This window comes from Dipteris shenzhenensis, chromosome 17 (assembly GCF_047967505.1).
Source record: "Dipteris shenzhenensis isolate YYH24624 ecotype China chromosome 17, Dip_SZ_1.0, whole genome shotgun sequence".
NCBI lineage: Eukaryota > Viridiplantae > Streptophyta > Polypodiopsida > Gleicheniales > Dipteridaceae > Dipteris > Dipteris shenzhenensis.
In genome coordinates, this window is record NC_141612.1 from 12608740 (window position 1) to 12629821 (window position 21082).

The 21082-nt window shown below is 42.0% G+C and overlaps 1 protein-coding gene across 2 annotated transcripts in view; it reads right to left on the bottom strand.

Moving 5' to 3' along the window:
- Positions 1-427: 427 nt before the first annotated feature.
- Positions 428-21082, bottom strand: part of PEX6 (peroxin 6) — a 105186-nt gene continuing 84531 nt past the window's right edge. For both annotated transcript variants that reach the window (XM_087388234.1, XM_087388233.1), the window contains exons 14-16: positions 11856-12000; positions 6752-6835; positions 428-706 (exon numbers count right to left, since the gene is read on the bottom strand). In XM_087388234.1, the coding sequence (XP_087244360.1) occupies positions 587-706; positions 6752-6835; positions 11856-12000 (349 nt within the window). In that variant the 3' untranslated portion in view covers positions 428-586. The remainder of the gene's footprint in view (positions 707-6751; positions 6836-11855; positions 12001-21082) is intronic.

Below are 21082 nucleotides of genomic sequence, written 5' to 3' on the forward strand. Positions count from 1 at the left end.
ATAGCTGACTATTTCACCTATCAAATGCATCTCAATGCGAATGTGCTTACTTTAAACTTTCCATTTTATGCAAGCATCTAAATGTTGCAAAGCTGATTTATAAGGCTTCAAAATTCAAATAGCCTGCTGCTCTTCATCATTGGGAAGTTTGAAGAATCTATGCAGGCAAGGTTTATTTAAGACACGATTATGTTCAATTTGGTTGGGAAAAGCAAAGAGAGGGTTCCTTCTCCCTGCTGTCATTTCCAAACCACTTTAGAAAAAAAAGAAGAAATACCAGAGTTCCACACATTAGAGAACTTTTAGAAGGTGGATGGAAGGCATACTAACTACAATTTTGGATTCTTATGAGACCCCAACAGATACTGGTATGTAATATAAAAGTCATTTTTGATTGACTAAACTTGATGAAAGAATGGTGTGGCATTGCAAATACCCTCACATATACATCTACACATAATACCATGCGTTGATATACCGTGATAATTTGAAGGGGGGAAAACAATTGAACCTGAACTCTTTTCAGAGAATGCATCTTCTTAAATTTTAGCAACAAATCATTACAGAGTGCCAGCAGCACAAATGTTCAATCCAAGTCGTTCATAGAGGAAATGGACGAGGCCTTTTGCCCTTCAAATTGGCGTCGAAGCCTTTCATACCGTGAAAGCTCTACTTCAGACAGTGAAGGACTCAATTCCCGCAATGCCTACAAAATGACACGACCCTCTCAGGACTTTAAATCTTTGAGAAAAGATTGCAATTTTGAACTTTCATTGGAATTCAACCAAAAAAAAAAAAAAAACATTATAATAAGAGGCTACTGAAAACCCATTTGTCAGCGCAACAGAGTTAGGTGGAAAAGAATGTCAAAAGACATTAAAATTTTATTGAGCTAGGGATCCACATACAAGAGGTCAAGAGTAACCTGTAGTTTCTCTTTCATCAAGTGCATGTTGAAACCTGTTTAGAGATTTTATGACAGTAGTCAACCTTGTTTTTCCACATTAAAAATTTGAGAAATAAAAACAATCAATGCTACTTTCGTTGATATTAGTTCGTTACTACAGTAAATTTTCATCTGTTCAGCACCAATTGGGATTCGGGAAGAAAAAAGATATTTCACAAACAGATCTCGATTCTCATATTTGGATCGTTCAGGGTATTGCAGCTCAACTCTGCCATCTGCTCCTATTGACAAAATGTTGAACAATCACCTTCAAGGTTGTTTGACAATGTAGATTGGAAGTCAGCCAACTCATGCTGAGCACCAGTTGTTATCTTGGCTCCACCAAATCGATCTACTTTGCCAGATCTGCCAGCCTGGTTGGCATGACACAACTGAAGACAGCAGCAGCAGCCTGATTTGCTGCCAACCAGTTACATATCGGTCAAGGATTTCCCCCTTGGACACCATGCTACTCGTGGACTCCACCAGTTGTCTCTGACCAGGTTTGCCAATGTTACAATAAGCTTCGTAGCTGCTCAAAGTATGACCGGGAGGATGATAACTAGACAAGCAGAGAGTTGTGGAAGTCCACCCACCATTTTTGTCCACTTCATCGTGTGTCGAGGCTACTGATGTTCATATGTCTGAACCACTCATACCAGTCTTGATGTGTCAGATACTCCTTGGACTAGCAAATCATTGATTTTGCAAAGTCCCTCTTCTTAAACTCCTGGTGTATCTCCTCACTCGTTGATCTGGATGAAATGATGATTGAGCCTCACTGAAGAGCACCTTCAATCCTGTTCTTGCAAACTGAGACACAGAAAGAAGTTTTTGCATAATTCTGGAACAAAAAGTACCTCATGTACCAGCCTTTGGTCGAGAAGGGAACACTTCCAATCCCTTTGATTGGGCAAGTTCTATTGTCTCCAACTGTTACAACTGACTTCTGATAAAATTTTGAAACACTCCTTTGTTTTCGTCATGTGCTTAAGGGTGTCTCTAACTTAAGGGCACCCGCATGCTAGGTGTTGACATAAAGTCAAACTGGACCCCTCTTGCTCCTAACCCCACCTTAAAGCCACTTCATGCTATGACCTTGGCAAGGAAATCAGGAAACTATTTCTGCACACTGCATCACACTCCCAAGGGTTACCATCACTTGTTCCTAAGAGGTATGTCTCTATAATTTTGGACTGCTTTTAGCTCATGAGGGATATACACTGACAAAATCCTCTAAGCAGACAAGCTCCTCTATAGAAACCAAGCTATTAGCTGCGCCTAACATATCTTTCAAGTTGACTAACTTAAAAGACTAGATGTATCATCACACCAAAGGTAGCTCCAGCTCATAAGATATGTGTAGATCACTCGATAGGGACCGTAATATCGTGCTGAGAGCTTATAAACTTCACAAATTTGTAATACCCCAAAATCCCTTGGGATTCTAAGGTAAACAAACTGGCCTGCTACAAACACTTGAGGTGAGCACTTCTGATTTGCATAGAACTGAGATTGATGCTGAGCTGTGCAAAGGTTCTTCTTCGCAATTGCAACATATCCTGCTGCAATTGCAAGCAGTGTTACCAAAAAACGCGTTTCGGGGCACCGAAACGCTAGACGAAATGTTTCTTAGAAACGTCCGAAACGGGCAGTTAGGGCGAAACGTCTGGCTGTCAAAAAATCTGCCGCGACGGGTTTCTTTCTGAATTTGGCTGCTGTTTTCGTTTTTTCGCTCCTCTCCCGCGCCGCTCCATTGCTTGCCTTGCTCCTAGTGCCTACCATCTACTCTACCCTCTACTCTACCTTCTACTCTACCCTCTACTCTCCTCTACTCTCTACTCTCTACTCTACCCTCTACTCTCTACTCTACCCTCTACTCTACTCTACTCTACCCTCTACTCTGCATCATATATAACTTCTATAAAATATAGTATTTTTAGGCGTTTCTAGACGAAACGCCTGTAAAAATCTAGAAACGTTTCTTGTGACACTGATTGCAATAAATCAGCAGCCATTTGAACATGTAGACCAATAGTCCACAGAGCCTTAAGGCTGAAATCCATATATAAACACAAATGGACTCAGCTTAGTGGCTGAATCCTTAGCACTATCATATTTAAACTCAGTCATGGAGAGATACTCCTCCCAAGAAAATTGCTTATGCGAGACAACATACCTTCAACAACCTGATTTGCAAGCTTCATTTGTCCATCCAATTTAGGATGTCAAATGAGCTCATGCTAAGCCTAGTGTCCAATTTCTTAAATGCTCCATGCCAAAAATGATCCGTAAACTTGGGGACACGATCACTAATGAACCCAGCTAGTAACCCATATAGAGTAAATGTCTTTTCCACAAATAACCATGCCAATTGTGGATCAAAATTCATAGTCTTTGTTGGAATCAATATGGCCATCATGGTCAGTCTATCCACCACCATCTAAATGGCATCATGTCCACGGCTGGTTCGTAGCAATGGAGCAAATAAGTCCATGGAGATACTTTACGTGGGATCTCCAATGGATGCAACAAGCCACCTTGTCTCAACAAAAGACAATGTTTGTTGAATACCAAGATGTCCCACATAGGGGTATCATGACATTCAAACATGACTTTCATCCTCATGTCTTGGACATTCGCCATGCAGACTGTCTTTTGGAATGAAAGACCATTCCAAATACATTACTGATCTCAGATTTCTTTCCCTTTAACACTTGAACCACTTGGTTCATCTCGGCATGCCCTATCCAAACCTTTTTTCAAATATGGGTGAAATATAATGATCATGCACATACAGGCCTTTAAAGAAAGAAAAAGATCAGGATGGATCTTAGTGAAACTTATAGAGTTCACATACGCAATGCAACCCAACGTATCTGCCCCCATAGTACTAGCAACTCTTCTGCAACGTATTTCAAAATCGAAGTCCTAGATAAACTCGGACCATCTTGCCCTTCTCCAACACAGATCCAAAGTGTTACAAAAGTACTTAACTGATGCATTATCAATACACACCATAATCTTGAAGCCATAAAAATAATGCCTCCACTTCTTCAGACCATGAACAATTGCATAAACCCCTTTCTCATGTATAGGATACTTGTGCTTTTAGCTTACAAATGCTATGGATCTCAGCTCCTGAAACAAAGCTGTCACAATGGCATAGTCATTAGCAACCCTCTCAACCACAAATGGCTTACTCGGATCCACAATATGCAACATTGGTGTGGCAGTTACTGCATGCTTCAAATCCTTAAAGCATGCATCCGGATCATTTGTCTAGACTATGGGCATGTATTTTAGTTCTATATTTAATTTTCTTATCAGAAACCACTTTCTTTCCACCTTCCAAAAGGTTTGAGAGTGGTATTGCAAGACACACATATTCAAAAAAAAAAATCTAGAAAATTCCAGTAAATGTAAAATGGATCTCACTTCTGTGACAGTCATCTGAAGTCCATGGAATGGGGCATATGAGATGAATATTAGTGGCTGTCTAGATATATCAGATTATTGTTTATATTAAAAAGTGATTTTTGAGATTGCATTGCGTATTAACGCATGAAAGAAGAGACATTTTATATGAGTTTTCTTATAGAGACATTTCATTGTGATGCATTTGAATATGGATGTTAGAGTTGATTGATAGGGCAACAAAGGAGAAGATACATGACTTGAAAGAAACATTGGGATCCCCTACATTATGGAGGCAGTTTGAGGATGCTGTAATGTTATGAAACCTGTATTATATGCGCTTGGGACTTTGGACTCAAAGGCCACTTTTGGACTATTGAGCAAGCTCTTATCGCGAGGAATCCCCCTACTCACCCAGGCCAAGAGAATGAGATAAGACCATTTAAGGCCTCTCTGGGAGGAAGCTCACAATCCCTTGCATAGTGTTAAGTACCTTTTTAGATCTCGAATGGTGGAATATGAAGCCCGAAGAGATCCCAATTTTCATGCATGACTTTGATAAGGTGGTGCAATAATATTATCACCAAAACCATGAGTTTGCAAAGTGTTGTGATGAGTTATCCAAGTATCTATGCAAGGAGGGGTTATTTGCATCGAGCGATGTTCAAGCATTGGCAGAAACTACATCTACTTCTTGGAAATGGTGGATGATGCATGGTGGCATGTGTGAGCTAATTATATTCTCGGAAGAACATGGAATTATAGAAAAATCAGACATAATGAAGCACACATGAACCATACAATCAAGCTCGCTTTGATAAATTATTCAATTCCATCTCATTGCAGGATAAAGATAAATAAAAATCATGAGAGAGAGAATAATGTAAAATCTATTTTTTGCTCAAAAAAAAAAAAGACATGCGAAACATCATGAACTAAAAAGTTTGTCTTTATTACAGAATTAGTAAACTTGACTGATGCCAATTGATATTGGCAGTTTTAGTGATCTACTGTCATGAAAATAAGGAGTAATTGATATGTAATCCTCTACTGGTTTTTGTGGAAAAACTGCTGTCCCTGATTGATTGAATGAAAATTGTTGGCATTAACTACTACAGGGGTGATCGAGGGCATCTCTAAAGGCTGTCCACTGAAAGAAACGTGCCTTTGAGTCTTCCTATGCTTCTTCTGTTTCTTCTGAGCTAACTTTTTGCTTCTAGGTGAAGCAACCATAGGGGGAGGAGCTTGCATAATCTCTGTGACGGCATGTTGCAACTGCGATAGGGCTCCTGCTACCCTTTGCATTTGCAGCTGAAAAAGGGCATTGGGATCAAGCTCCTCTGCCTCATCTACCTCATCCTATCAGTCCTCAATGGCATGCTCAGGAGAAACTGGCTGTGCCCCACTATCCTGCTGGTCATCACCCCCACTGATGCTGTGCTCATCTTCAAAGCTCTTTGATGCTCTGTCTTCCTCTTGCCCCTTCTGCTCAGAGATGGTCAATGACCTCTCACGGTGTGACATACTTGCTAAGATTAATGGCTATAGCAACAATTGCAATGAAGGTGTCATTCACCCAACTCTACCAGGGCTCACCTCTGTGGGAAAATTGTGACGATCTCGGCAATGGAACCACTAAAACCGGCCTTCAATACTTTTAAAGCCTTTGCCTTGCCCCTAGGACCTAGTGGTGCACCTAGACTTTGCCCCTAGGAACTTCTAGGAAGTGTGCACTTCCTCTAGCCAGTCCCTCAGGGCCAAACCATTACTACACTTAACCATGGTTAACCCTAGGTTAAAGCGTGGGTTGAGTTACAAAGATACTTTACATCACTTTTCACGTCCCTATGACACAGATGGACAAAGCAGCAAGGGGTGGGGCATCAACCAAGAGGATCTAGGGGGGGGACAAGGTCAGGTGGAGGGGCCATGGAGGAGCCACAGCAGCGACGAGGACATGAGGATAGTAGCGAGACAAGGAGCGCTACACACGAATTGAAAGTGAAACTTTTTGGTATTCTTGCATTATTCGACAACTCATGGGATCCCTGTAGCAGAAGTTACAAAATCCACAACTGCTCAAGTTTGCAGAAAAGTATCTTGGCATTATAAGGCTACAACATCTTCTTTATTGAGGCAGTAGAGGATTTAAGCTGGTTTATTGCTTGCATGCATACCCATCTAGTTACTTGTTGGCAGATTTTTAAACTTTATTCTTAAAGTACAGATCTTTCTTCTTTCTTTTAGATATAACATATCATTATATCTCTTCATCTCCAAGGAACAAGCAAGACAGGGATCAAAGATCTTAGACTGGACCCAAACAATGCTGAAAGCTCTCATTGTGATACATTCATTGTAGCACATTAAAAAGTAGCACACAATTACCTCTATAAAATCTTCATGCTCCACTATTATTGCTTCTGCATCTAGGTTTGTATTCCCTGACATATCGGCCTGTTCCCCAAAAACCTGACGACAATGCAAGCTTTAAGCCACAATGTAATCGCTAACAAAAAATAACAGTATGTCAATCATTATAAAACGCTACAACATCCCTACTCATGTCAATATAGACTAGATACACACCATATATTAGACAGATATTCTCCCTTTAAAATCCTATGCGTCCAAACATCTCAGCCATGGAGATGACTAGTGCTAGAGACCTAGTCAAATGCAATCCTTATACACCCAGTACAGATTGAAGACAATAAGGTACATCTATCACATGCTTTATGCCTAGCTCTTTTTTTCCACCAAGACAAAAGTACCTAACAACAGAAAATCAGCTCTCCACAAGACTCAAAAGCTGGCTGCAATCTGCCTCACTGGATCCCAGCTCACTGCCTATGGTAGTGCTGCAACCAGGGGCTTCTGTCCATGAGAGTGTAGAAGATGGCTTCATGCTCAGCCTTGCAGAAGCATGGATGTCACTCAATATTCTTCTTAAACCTTGCTCCCTTATCAAACACAAGGTCTATCTGATAACCAGCCAAATGCTGACAATGGTGGAAGCAGGTCAGATATGCGGTACCCCCCCCCCCCCTTCCCCCCAATCACAAGGCTGCACCCTGCTAACCACATATTCCAGGCTGTGATGCTGGCAGCGGGTCAGATACGTGTCACAAGGCTCTACCGTGCGACCCTCCTATTTGTAGCCGATGCCCTTAGGATACTACTTGAGAGAGTAGATTCTAGCCTCATAGGAATTTACCAGGAGTATGCGCTTGTAGATGATACAACTCTATACGTGGAGGGGGTTTGGAGGATATTCATTGCCTCCTAGACAATTACTATGCTGCTTCATGCAGCTACTTCAACAGCCTCATTTAAGCCCTAGAATGAGATGAGTCTGAAGGACCCTGGTGGATCCCTAGAGGCCACACTGTGAAGTACCTCAGATGCAAGGCAAGGACTGACACTTTAGCACAACAGTACGTTACTCTGGTTCTTAAAGAATTTGGTATAAGGTTTTTATAATGGAGCACATTCAATCGCTCTCTGTAGATAGAGGACTGGTAAACCAGGTCTTACTTGTTAAGTAGCCTCCTGGTAGTGCCTCCACAAAAGATGCATATGCTAGGTCGATCCTGAAGGATTCACAGGTTACACACGAGAGCAAAAAGCAAGAGATTATAGCAAGATATCCACAATAAGAGTGCTGAGCAAATGTACAAGATGAACTTGTATACTAAGCCTCAACAAATGGCATGGCACCTAAACTGTGAAATGTGAAAAGTGGGGCTCACATAGCTCCCACATAACTTCCACAAGGTCACTCCATCGTAATATCCATCATAAAATGACCAAAGTACTCAAAAGACCAGATACATAAGTACTCAAGAACCTAGTACCATGGTTACACAAGTTCATCTTGCAGCAAAACAGCAATCTGTGGAAGTACGAGAACAGTGAAAAAACGTATCATTTCATTATCCCTTGGCATTGTGTCATACTCTCTCACGGCAAGAACCTTATATATCCCTGTCAAGCCACGAGTAATTAAAACACATAATTCCTGAATACTCTTTTGGATATATGTAGATGAATCCAGGAACATGCCCAAACGAGTTTTTGTCGGCACTTCGGAGGCGAAGGGTAGACTCAGCCGTGACAAAGGCTAACTATTGCTGCAGACTTGCACTCATTATTTCCATTGAGAAGCATGTCATCAACAAATAGGATAAGGAGCCTTTGGACAAGAAGTAAGCATTTATCTTATGATACCAAGGGTTTGGTGATTGCTTTAGGCCATAGAAAGCTCCCTTGAGTTTGCTAAATTTGGCCACTTTATTACTGATCTCAAAACCTTGGGGTTGCTGCATGTTCACCTCTTCCCTGACATCATTGATAGAGTAATGTCAATAGTGGTCCTTTTGGCTATGGGAGAAAAAGGCCTCCTCAAAGTTTATGCCATACTTCTGAGTACACACCTTGTCCAAAAGATGGGCCTTGTGCTTTTCAATTGTCTCATCTGCAAGGTACTTAATCTTGTACATCCAATTAGTGCCCACAACGTTTTTCCCATGTGGAGGCAACTCATTGGCATGCACCATTTTGCACGATCAAGTTGTAATCCTTTTACATAGTGCGTGCCCTTCACATCCTCAAATGTTTGAGGTTCAAAAGCATTTATCAAAGAGGCCATCAAAGCATAATTGACCTAAGTTTGTGCTCTTTTGATAGAGTTTCGTGTCCTCTGGAATGAAGTAAACTGCGGTGTTTAAGAACCAGTGGCTTTTCTTTCTTGCCTTGCTGTCCCATTAGTGGGCTGAACAGAGTGTCTTGTGATGGAGGCAAAGAAAATCAGATTACCAGCACTAGATACATCAGGCCATACCTCAACAAGTGGCTATCCCATGTTGCTGCTCAACTGGCTGAATGTCATGGAAAGCATCAAGCTAAAAATCAAATAACGTGGATGCATCATAAATATCTGAAGTAAGAATGGGTCGCATCATTTTCTCTTGTGAACACTACATCGCTTCTGGTTACACTCTTTTGTGTGGCTGGTTTGCAGAGTCGGTATCCTTTACTCTCATCACTATGTCCAATAGATATGCATTTCACCCCCTTGTCGTCCAACGTGCTTCTAACTAGTTGTGAGAAAAAAACATGTGCCACTGAATCAAACACTTAGATGTGACCAACGAAGGATCCTTATTCACCAATACCGTTGTGGGGCATCTATTGGTGACCTACTTATGGCTTCAATTCAAAAATTATTTGGTGAAGACTTGTGCTTGAGCATGTACCATGGCTATATGTTCCTTTCTTTTGGTTACCCCATTTTGTTGTCAATTTGCTCTCACGCCCTTGTCTAGTGGGAAACACCCATATAAATTGTGAAAAGACATCAATAAATGTGAGAAGTAGATACACCTCCCACTTACAGAGTCACTACATAAGTATGCACCAAGAGACTTGGCTCCTATTTAACTATCCTTAAAAGAATTTGTTGCATCTTTCCATGGATGCATAATCACATACACCACTTGAGATAGGCTTCTCAATGCAACGTTGATTTTCTTCATAAATACCAAGCTGCAGTAATGTACATGTCCATATAGGAAGTAGTAGCAAGGTTACACTTTATTTGTGTCTAGGAAGTCAAGCATCCTCCATGAGTAATTTAAGCTCCTTGCCGGCCTTACCTGGATAAAGTTATTCTAATCACATACACCACTTGAGATAGGCTTCTCAATGCAACGTTGATTTTCTTCATAAATACCAAGCTGCAGTACATGTCCATATAGGAAGTAATAGCAAGGTTACACTTTATTTGTGTCTAGGAAGTCAAGCATCCTCCATGAGTAATTTAAGCTCCTTGCCGGCCTTACTTGGATAAAGTTATTCTAGGAAAACCAACACTAATCTAGAAAAGGTAGCGCTGTTTTGGGAGAAGCTTGGCCTTGAAGAAAACTTGGCTATTTGGGGCACAACTTCTATAGTTGGAGTCAGAACCCAAAGGCAGTGGGACCTTGGCTTATAAATAAAAGCCAGGAACTCAGTTCTTGGTAGTCCTCGCCATATGATCTTTTGGCCTTAAGAATAGTTGACTGGAAGCTGGAGCATGTGGTAATGGATGCATGAACCTAACCCTCAGTTAAAATAGCTCTCTTATGGTAGACCTCAAGCTCGGGGGGACCAGGGTGGTTCTTGTATCTGGAACCTATGGTTGGCTGGTGAGCTGCTAGCTCTCCTCCTCGTGGTTTGTTATACGAGAGCCTATGATTCTCGTATCTAGAACTTATGGTTGGCCGGTGAGCCGCTAGCTCTCGTTGTGGTTTGTTATAGCAAAGCATATCCCCTATTGGAGAAATCCCCACAGTGACTCTTGTATTTAAAACCTATGGTTGGCTGGTGAGCCACTAGCTCTCCTCCTCGTGGTTTGATATAACAGAGCACATCCTCTGTTGGAGAAATCCCCATAGTTAGATCCCTATGTTACGCTTCCTTGTCTTGTGCATTCCCCAACGTGGAGTGGCTAGGCTGTGGAGGAACGTGGTCAAACTGTTGCTCAAGATGGTCACTCTAGATACGGGACCTAACATTGTTTTTAGAGCAACTTCAGACGCATGAGAATTTGGTCTGTTCTCAAATGAATTCGACCTTCTCTCTTGTGGCGAGAAAGAGAGTGATGGAAACAAGCACTTTGTCTTCAATGAACTCAACAACACTTGCCAACTGATCTTGCAACTCAGTTAACCTCGTGATGTGCTCCATTTCCCCCATTCACATTTTGCAATGATGTAGCCGATTTATGAGGGCACGTGACTGAGTCTCTTTGTTTTTGCAATGCTTGATGTTGAGTGTAGCATTCCTCTGCTATGAGTATCCATGCATATCTTCTACCGAATTTCCTTTTCTTGTCCATGAGAGGCAGTGTAGCATAGTGCAATGCCAAATGTATTCATTGTGGAGCAGTGTCATTCAATAGCTGCCTCATCACAGGCCATACACCACAAACTCTTTATTATCAAGAAAAAGCCCAGCATGAATTACAAAAGAGAATAATTGAACATATCAATTTATCCTTGCTTGCAATATAAAACGCATTACCTGGTTTCTGAGACATCCCAGAAGCAAATGCAAAGTAAATCTCATTTGGAGCTATTATGAAAGTTAGCAGACCAACTAGTTGGTGATTCTATGTAGCATTGTCAGCATTGCCATCACGTCTCATCTGCTCCAACCAAGGGCCTATCGGAAGCCCACTACGAGCAACTATCCAAAAGAAGTAGAAATCCTCTATGAGGTTTGGTCCAAAAGTGAGACCAGAATCTTAACTTCCTTATAAAAAAAGACCTACATAGATAAGCGTTGACTTTAGGGTTCCTCGAGTCAGCTAAGTCATACATCAATGAACAATATCGTTAGCACCGTAAGTACTGCACTTACTAATCTTGTAAAAGAAAAAAACTTTCAGCTCACATATAATAAAGCAAATCTATTACCGAGCCAGCAAGTTGATACAATTTCATCTCACCTTCCGCTTCACGGCCTGCATCCAAGCATCTGCACAAAGTGCATACATGTCTGCACCTGTGAATGTGGCAGGACACATTCGAGCTATAACCTCCAATGAGACATCTTTGTCCAACTTGAACCTCCTAGTTAAAGCTTCTAGAATCCTGAAAATACCAAAATCCCTCCATTAGATGCACAAATAGAAGCATGCATTTTCATCTTGAACATACCAACCTGATTTATTCATTGAATACAAGCATTTTCAGGCTGATGAGTGAGTGAGCAAATATCAGCAGCCAAACTCCAACACACAAGTTAAGAGCTCATACACAGAGAAATTTCAAAATCTACAATCGCTACTTATAGAATGGAGTCTTGTACTAGAATATAAAGAAAACATGTTTTGAGTCTTGTCAGTGCCCTGACCATGTAGACTCTGTGATCTACATGATGATCTTGTGCATTTTAGCAGGAATTTTTTACCTTTGTTATATAATTTTGGTTTTTATAAGATACTGCTCATGAAACTTGACATCTTTAATCACCATAAACATTCCACTTGCCAAGTAGGTAGGAGGTGCCCATCAGTCCCTAATATCCATGTGGTTCACATAAGCCTTGCAGCTCTAGAGTAGTGAAAGGAACTGAGCACAGGTTGGAAGCAAGACAGCTTGGAACGCTTGCACACTAAGCAGCTGATATTCTTGAATTCCTCCTTGAACACAATGACTTAGTACTATTCAAGAAATTGCAGCAAGAATACCTAGGGTATCTGAACTATATGTATTATTTCACGTTTCAAATTCAAAGATGAGTAAAAGCCTTTTCGACCCTCTGCCTCCTTCTCCAGCTCCTCTATACCTCTTCTTGTGCCTCTACACCTCCTCTATGACTCTTGACACCCCCGCCCCCCCCCCCCAGCCCTCTCGTTCTGCTCCCATGCACTTCACAGCAGCCTTTTCTGGCTGCTATCCTTCCTTGCAGCTGCTCCTAGCTTGGATTCTGCAAACAACCTGGTCCAAGGGTTCTGTCGACAGTTTTTTTAAGGAAAAGCTGTTTCTCCTTGGATTGTGGGTTTTTTCTTGGCCCTATTGATCGTATACCAGCTGGGCTGGCCTATATTGCTGGAGGACTAAAGATGGCCTTTTCCTTGCTCTAGACCCTCCTTGGTTGGGCTGTTTAGAGGGCTATTGTTCCTCTTCAGAACCCCCCCTTCCCTCGGGTTTTCCCCTTTTCTCCTTCCCTTCCCTATTTTCCCCTACCTAGCAACTTAGCGTATTGTTTTCTTGATTCCCAAAAAAGTAATCTTGGTGATGACCCTCTGGCACGAGGGGCTCACATGGCAGCCCCCTCCACCAACAAAACCATTTGGATTGCACTTTCCTCGAATAGGTGAAGATCGTCGTTCAATCCCCCTCCAAGACAAAGCACTAGGGACCATATTGTTGGCCTCACGCCTTTGAGGAGCCAGGTTCATGATTGGATCTAGGCGAGCTTTGCCTTAGATGTAACACATCTATACTTTTCCACACTACATTTTTGGATCATTATTGGATGTCCTATTTTTATTTATTATGATCACATGTTTATAGACCACACGTGTGAGTCTTCTTTGTGTGAGGTCTTGTAACACGACATCACACCCTGGCCAGTTATCTTCGACAAACCTTCCGTGCATGGTTATTCACAATTCAGAGCTCTTACCATGGCTGATCACCATGTATGCTATTTTCAGTATGTCTTATGTCACCTTTAGCGTGACCACCACCTTGTTTACAGTGCTAGCACATGACACCATCAGTGTGTCCATGACACCTTCAATGTGTCTAAGTCACCTTTAGTGTCACTCTATCACCTTCCAAGTGATCTATTACCTTGAGTGTGATTTGTCATCTTTAGTCCGACTGTACCATCTTTAGTATGGTATGTTGGAAGCTAGTGCAAGAGGTGGACTTCACATCGGTGAAGTTACAACCCTCCACCTAATATTAAATTATCAAAGTGCCATACGAGATTGATAATGCTTCGCACATCCATAATGGTTTTCTAACACTTGATGGGTCTTTAGTACCCATGGTTTATTTCTGACACCTTCAAATTAGCTTTGGGGATAAGCCTTGGTGCGTTACGCAATGATGCTTAGATTGATGAGGGTAGATCAAGACCATGTAGTGTTTAACTGTGAGCTAGATGCGATCTTCAAAACCCGTAATGTTTGAGTGTTAGGTATAGCACCTTGATCACTCAACATGCACATTCGTTAGAGCATATCGAGGTTTAAAGAATGGATTTAGTTTAGGTAATTTTGAGTTGTCCAGGTCAAGTTATGAGTATAGTAAACCTAGAATGTGCATTGTTTAAGGCCTATTAATTTAATTAATTCTGTGCATGGGTAGAGGGGTCATGGGGAAAAATTTTGAAGGGACCTAATTAAAGAATTAAAATAATACCTAGAAAATATTCTAACCTAGGATAACCAATCAGAGATTACAATTAGAAAATAAGATATTAGAAATCATTTTTTCAGCTTTTATAACTTTTTCAACCTGCTTTTTGTGATTTCTCAGCTTTTTGTAGCTTTCTACTTTCACCGAAGGTCTATGAGTCTCAGCCCTGTTGCAATCCTCATGGATTTCGAGAAGGGTTGTGCAAGGTGGAGTGGGCTTCTTTGAAGGGCACCATGAGGAGGATGGGCTGAAGATGCAAGACATGGAATGGGATGGAATGGAAAGGAAAAGCAAGACTAGGAAAGCATAATGGAAATGAAATAATGCGAGAAAGAAATATACAACTAAGCAAAGTACTTACATGATCAAGAAAGGCATGAGGCTTGATGAAAATGACAATGAAAGTACAATGCCTTTATAGGATAGGCACACACACTCTAAGTGTCAAATGTATATGGGATAAGTCCCATAGTGACACATGGCATTCTAGGATATATAGTATAGTACTACTCTAGAACACACTATAAGTCACTCAAATTGACTCCATTTCCTAACACACCCCCATGGAGGAAAGGTGAGGGACTACTGGAATGGAACCAAGAACAAAACATGACAATGATGGTCATCAAAACTGTGCATGCCGGTCTAGAACTAGACATGGCTCCCACACAATCTCAGAGGCTAGTGCGCATAACATAGAAATCTCATCTAGCATGGCTCAGAGGCTCATCATGCATGGATGCATGATTAACTCAGAGGTCTAGGAGACCATTGCACCAACAAATAGACCTATCAAAGCCAAAAACACATAGCTCCCACTGTACATCCCCACCTGGCTCCAAAGACTAATGAGGAACATGGAGCCACACACCAAAAATATAAAAGAAATACATCATTTTAGGAGGACTATCCAAGGCAGAGGACCTTTATTGACTGAACACACATGATTTATTGCATTCGTTTTTTGGAAACACCCCCAGGGCAGAGTACCCTAATATATTATGCTTTAGAAAGAAAAATCATGATCTCCATCATCCTCTAGATGCGGGAGACAGGCTGTAAGAGCATGATCCTGTGTCGGCGGGTCATCTTCGTCTGCATCATCACTAGTGGCGGATGCCACCCAACTAGCATGATCCTTCGATTGTTGTTGAGCAAGCTTCTAGTAACACCTGTCCTTCGTATGACCGAGCTTATTGCAGTAAGTGCACTTGAATGGCTTGAATGTCTGTCCTCGTGCTGGTGGAGTCGATGGCCTAGGTCTCCATTTGCTTGTGGAGGCAAGTGCATGTGTACTATCCGCTAAATAGGATGGAGATTCTTTGTTGCGGCGATCCTTTTCAAGCAAAAGAGACACCATATCTTCGAATGTAGTCGATGCAATGCGAAGTACTTCAAGGGCATTCTCAAAGCGAGAAATCCCTTTCATACTTGTCATCAAGACAGCCATTTTGTCCTCGTCATCCGGGCAACAATTCAAATTGGAGAGTTATTGAACTAAAGATTGAATTTTTGCTATATGTGCACTCAAAAGTATCAGACTCTTCCATTTTCAGCTTATAAAATTGCATTTTCAGAAATACCTTGGAGTTGGTGATCTTGTTACCAAATATATTCTCAAGGTGTGCCCAAATCTCCTTTGCCTTGGACTTGAAGTCGATGTGATGAATCAATGAATCATCTAGGCAAAGCCCGATGATTGCAATGTCGAATTGTGTTGCTTCCAAATCTTTCGTGTTTGAAGCTCCGTTGATGCGTCAAGTGCTTCATCATCTTCGATGGCATCCCAAACATACTCCTTCATGAGAAGGAGTTGCACTTTTGTTTGCCATGGAAATCCGTCCCCCTTGAATTCGTCCACAATGAGAGAGTTCGTGGAAAGCGAACCCATAAAGCTGGTAGCTAGGAGAGAGAAGAGTGATGGATAGAATGAAGGGCACAAGTGAGCTGAGGGAGAAATGGAGGGCTGAGGAAGAAATGGGAGAAATGGTGGGCAAAAGGAAAAAAAAATGGCGGGCACAATGGAGATGTAGAAGAGGAAGAAATGGCGGGTAGAATACGGGCACCAACTTGCGGGCAGCAGCTCCAAGAGAATGTCAGGAAGAAGCAAATAGCGAGCTGGAGCAGAGGTCAACGATGAAGAGGATGGACGGTTGCATCATGCTTGGCCTATCAAATCATTGAGCTCTAGAACAAAATTCGCGCATAGAAACAAATTTCGTCACTTCTTGCAAGGGCTGTAACTTTTCGCAGAAAACTCAAATTGCAATGGAGATGTAGAAGAGGAAGAAATGGCGGGCTGAATACGGGCACCAACTTGCGGGCAACAGCTCCAAGAGAATGTCAGGAAGGAGCAAATAGCGAGCTGGAGCAGAGGTCAACAATGAAGAGGATGGACGGCTGCAAGACATGGATACCTCTGATACCATATGAAGATGCAAGACATGGAATGGAAAGGAAAAGCAAGACTAGGAAAGCATAATGGAAATGAAATAAAAAATAAAGAAATATACAACTAAGCAAAGTACTTACATGATCAAGAAAGACACGAGGCTTGATGAAAATGACAATGAAAGTACAATGCCTTTATAGGATAGGCACACACACTGATAAGTCCCATAGTGACACATGGCACTCTAGGATATAAAGTAGTATAGTACTACTCTAGAACACACTAAAAGTCACTCAAATTGACTCCATTTCCTAACATGGGCTTCTTTGCACACTAGATTCAGGGGCTTGCAACCTTGTATATGGGGAGTGCCAGTCAAATGCTTATTGGAGGCTAGATAGAGAAGGCCTTCTCTCTTTCCTACTAGTTGTGACAAGGCTGCCCCTCTAGCTACGTGTCTTTTCCTCTTCTTGGCAGAGGCTCTAGAAGACTTCCTGCATTCTTAGATAGCTGGCCAGGGATGCGCTTATCGATCCATTGAGAGGGCAAGCTTCTAAAATTGGGTTGGTAGATGACAAGGCCCTTTTTGTGGATGGCATGGAAGAGAGCCTAAAGGAAATATGGGGTGCTCTTGAAGTGTACTGCTAGGCTCGAGAGAGGAAAGTTGAAGTTCTTAATATAGCTTGTAATGTGGATTTAACTTTCAAGGTTAGGGCTTGTTTCATGGTTGTTAGGTACGTCAGACATGAAACGTTTTAGGATATAGGGTTTAGGATAGGTTACACGTTTTAGGATATAGGGTTTAGGATAGGTTACAATACATCGTAAGAGAATATTGTTTCATAGCTCAACCTAGCATGAGTCCCCTAATGAGGGTATATGGTTTAGGATAGGATACAATACATCATAAGAGAAGATTGTTTCATAGCTCTGGACCTGGCATGAGTCCCCTGACAATGAGCTTGAAAGCAAAGCTTTGTAGTGAGTATCTTATTGATATTAAGCCCTCCTTTGTGGGTTGGATTAGATTCTTTCTTTGGGAGTGGACTTGATGGGTCTGCAAATACTACCATCAAGTCCGCTCCCAAAGAAACAATCTAATAGGTTTCTTGAGCTGCATAATGTGTTCCCTAGACTAACACCAACATGAGCAGACAAACAAGGGACTGGCGAATAACACCTGGTGACAACTACAGACAATATCCAACCTAGATGTACTCCAAAGAAGGAGTTTCCTTGACACTGGAGCAAACTGTTGAGTGGAAGAAATGCCAATACCCAATTGACAAGCTCACTATATAGCAGAAAGACATGTATGGGTATGCTCTCACACATATAAATCCACACACCCACACATACTTGAGCATCCATTTATACAAAGTCTTCGTACTGAGTTTCTGTTGGCACTCCGGAGGTGAAGGGCAGACTCAGCCATGACGAAGGCTAGCACTAAAGGAGAAGGCTAATCAAAAGGTAGTCCAAAATCTCTTCAATCAAGCTACAACTGCTTGTGAAGTCTAAACGTTTTCATTTTAGTCTCTCCCCAACGAGCATCTAAATCTAAATCTAGCTGATAGGGCAACGCACCATTTAAGATAGAAAGAATTATCACAATACCAGCAGGCCGCAACTTGGACGAAAACTTCACAAGGTGAAATTTGCATGTCCGCTAATACGGCAGAAGCATATACCTAGATGAATCCAGAAACATTCCCAAACTCATCCTTTAAAAACACAACATAGTGCAGTTTCAATCTCATGATAGTCACTCACAAGGTTGAAAACCATAAACTCCATCATGCATAGCAGGGACTAGCTACTATGACATCCCCGCTGACGTCATCAGCGCCCAACGGTGGGTGTAGACCATAGTATAAAAATATGCTCTCACACATACAATCCACACACCCACACATACTTGAGCATCCATTTATACAAAGTCTTCGTACTGAGTTTCTGTCGGCACTCCAGAGGTGAAGGGCAGACTCAGCCATGACGGAGGCTAGCACTAAAGGAGAAGGCTAATCAAAAGGTAGTCCAAAATCTCTTCAATCGAGCTACAACTGCTTGTGAAGTCTAAACGTTTTCATTTTAGTCTCTCCCCAACGAGCATCTAAATCTAAATCTAGCTGATAGGGCAACGCACCATTTAAGATAGAAAGAATTATCACAATACCAGCAGGCTGCAACTTGGACGAAAACTTCACAAGGTGAAATTTGCATGTCCGCTAATACGGCAGAAGCATATACCTAGATGAATCCAGGAACATTCCCAAACTCATCCTTTAAAAACACAACATAGTGCAGTTTCAATCTCATGATAGTCACTCACAAAATTGAAAACCATAAACTCCATCATGCATAGCAGGGACTAGCTACTATGACATCCCCACTGACGTCATCAGCGCCCAACAGTGGGTGTAGACCATAGTATAAAAATATGCTCTCACACATACAAATCCACACACCCACACATACTTGAGCATCCATTTATATAAAGTCTTCATACTGAGTTTCTGTCGGCACTCCGGAGGTGAAGGGCAGACTCAGCCATGATGAAGGCTAGCACTAGAGGAGAAGGCTAATCAAAACCTCATCATTGAGGAGAAGGCTAGCACTAGAGGAGAAGGCTAATCATGATGAAGGCTAGCACTAGAGGAGAAGGCACTAGAGGAGAAGGCTAGCACTAGAGGAGAAGGCCAATCAGGAGAATCCTCATCATTGACCCAAAAACCTGGATTTGTGCCCATTAATTTGTGCTCCTGTTAAGAGGCAAACGAATCCAAGCTGCCGTTGCCTGCCGGACTCATCTGGAAATTTGAAATATTTCCCCTATGGTACCGCTAATAAGAATTGATGTGGGGTGATCTATAGATAGAGGATACCTCTTTAATCCAAGAATCAGAAAAACCAACATATAGCATCATGCCCTTCAAGAATCTCTAGTCTACATTGTCATAAACTTTCTCAAAATCAAGAAGTAGAATAGCCAAGTCTTGACTGCTATGTTGGGCCTACTCCGAGGGTTCCCAAAAATAAAAGATATTATAAAAATTACTACAAGCATGCACAAATTCTGTTTGTTTATCATGAATCAAATTAGGAAGCATGGTCTACGAAACATAGGCTGATCGCCTTTATTAAAATTTTGCAAGCTGTGCCCAAAAGTGTAATTGTCCTCCACTAAGTGGTCAAATTTCTGTACCCCCCTTTAGGGAGAAGATGGAATAATAAGTGAAGAGGGCATAAATCCAGAATCCCTTATGCCTTGCAAAGCGGAAGTAATACACTCTCCAATGTCCTCCCAAAAAACACAATAAAAAGGAGGGGGTTGACTCATCTGAGCCAAGGCATTTGTCCTTATGCAAAGCACATGATGGTACATCAAAGTGAAATCCTCATCGTTGTCACTAACAGGAAAACAGTCTGCCAAACTCTCCACTTGGCACTATTTCTCTCAAGAGTGTCATGCTCTATTGTGAGAAGGGAGGCATAGTAATTTATAAAATTCTGCTAATTGTGAAACTCTCTCTCTATTATGTCGAGAACCAAAAGCAAAGAAATCGTGTTTATCGACTCTACTCCCATCTGAACCCAAAACGGCTCATGTGCATGGTAAGAAAACTTAGCTTTTGTTCTGAAAGTGACGATTTATGAGCCCTTGGTGCAACTAGGCACTCATGGACCAGGCATCTGGTGGTTCCTATCTTGATGGCAAAAACCACTCATCTGGATCCCACTATAACTCACGAAATGGCCTACCTCCCACAACCAGAGGCGCTACTGTGACCTGTCCTACCTAAGGTGGTTGGTGATGGGTTGATGGACCAGTCCTTGCCCAAGCATCCAACTCAAGCAAGTCCAAGGCCTTATCCATCTTTGTGTCTCCATCTGAATCTAGTTGTGAAGCCTCCCCAGTCCCACTCTGTAATGGCTTGGTGTAAGGATCCAAGGTCTCGGTGCAAATATTGGATTCTCAGGGGCACCCTTGTCCTAGAGAATTATCCATGTTAACACATGGGAGCTGAGGCTCTATGAATTCCGTCCCTCCCAGATTGAGGGATGCCGGAGTCTATCTTTACCATCTGCGTGCCTACCCCCCTCAAGTGAGACGACTCTCGCACGTGTCTCTCTATCCGTGGAAAGATGACTTTAAGCTCTGAAAGAACTGGCCGGGCCACTATCCCATTGCACCCAGTGAATATGTGTCCGATGTCCCAGCATGAGGCCCTCTTGATCCCAAACCTCCAGATGCCATAGAAGGGACTGTATGTGAAACTCCTCTCAGCACTGAGGGCTGGCTCGAATGAGTCCTCGTGATGGATGCTGCCACACTATATGTAAAACTTGTCATCGGGTGTGAGCCCTTCCCTGTAAGGGGGCCTTTAAGAAAATCTACTTATGAGA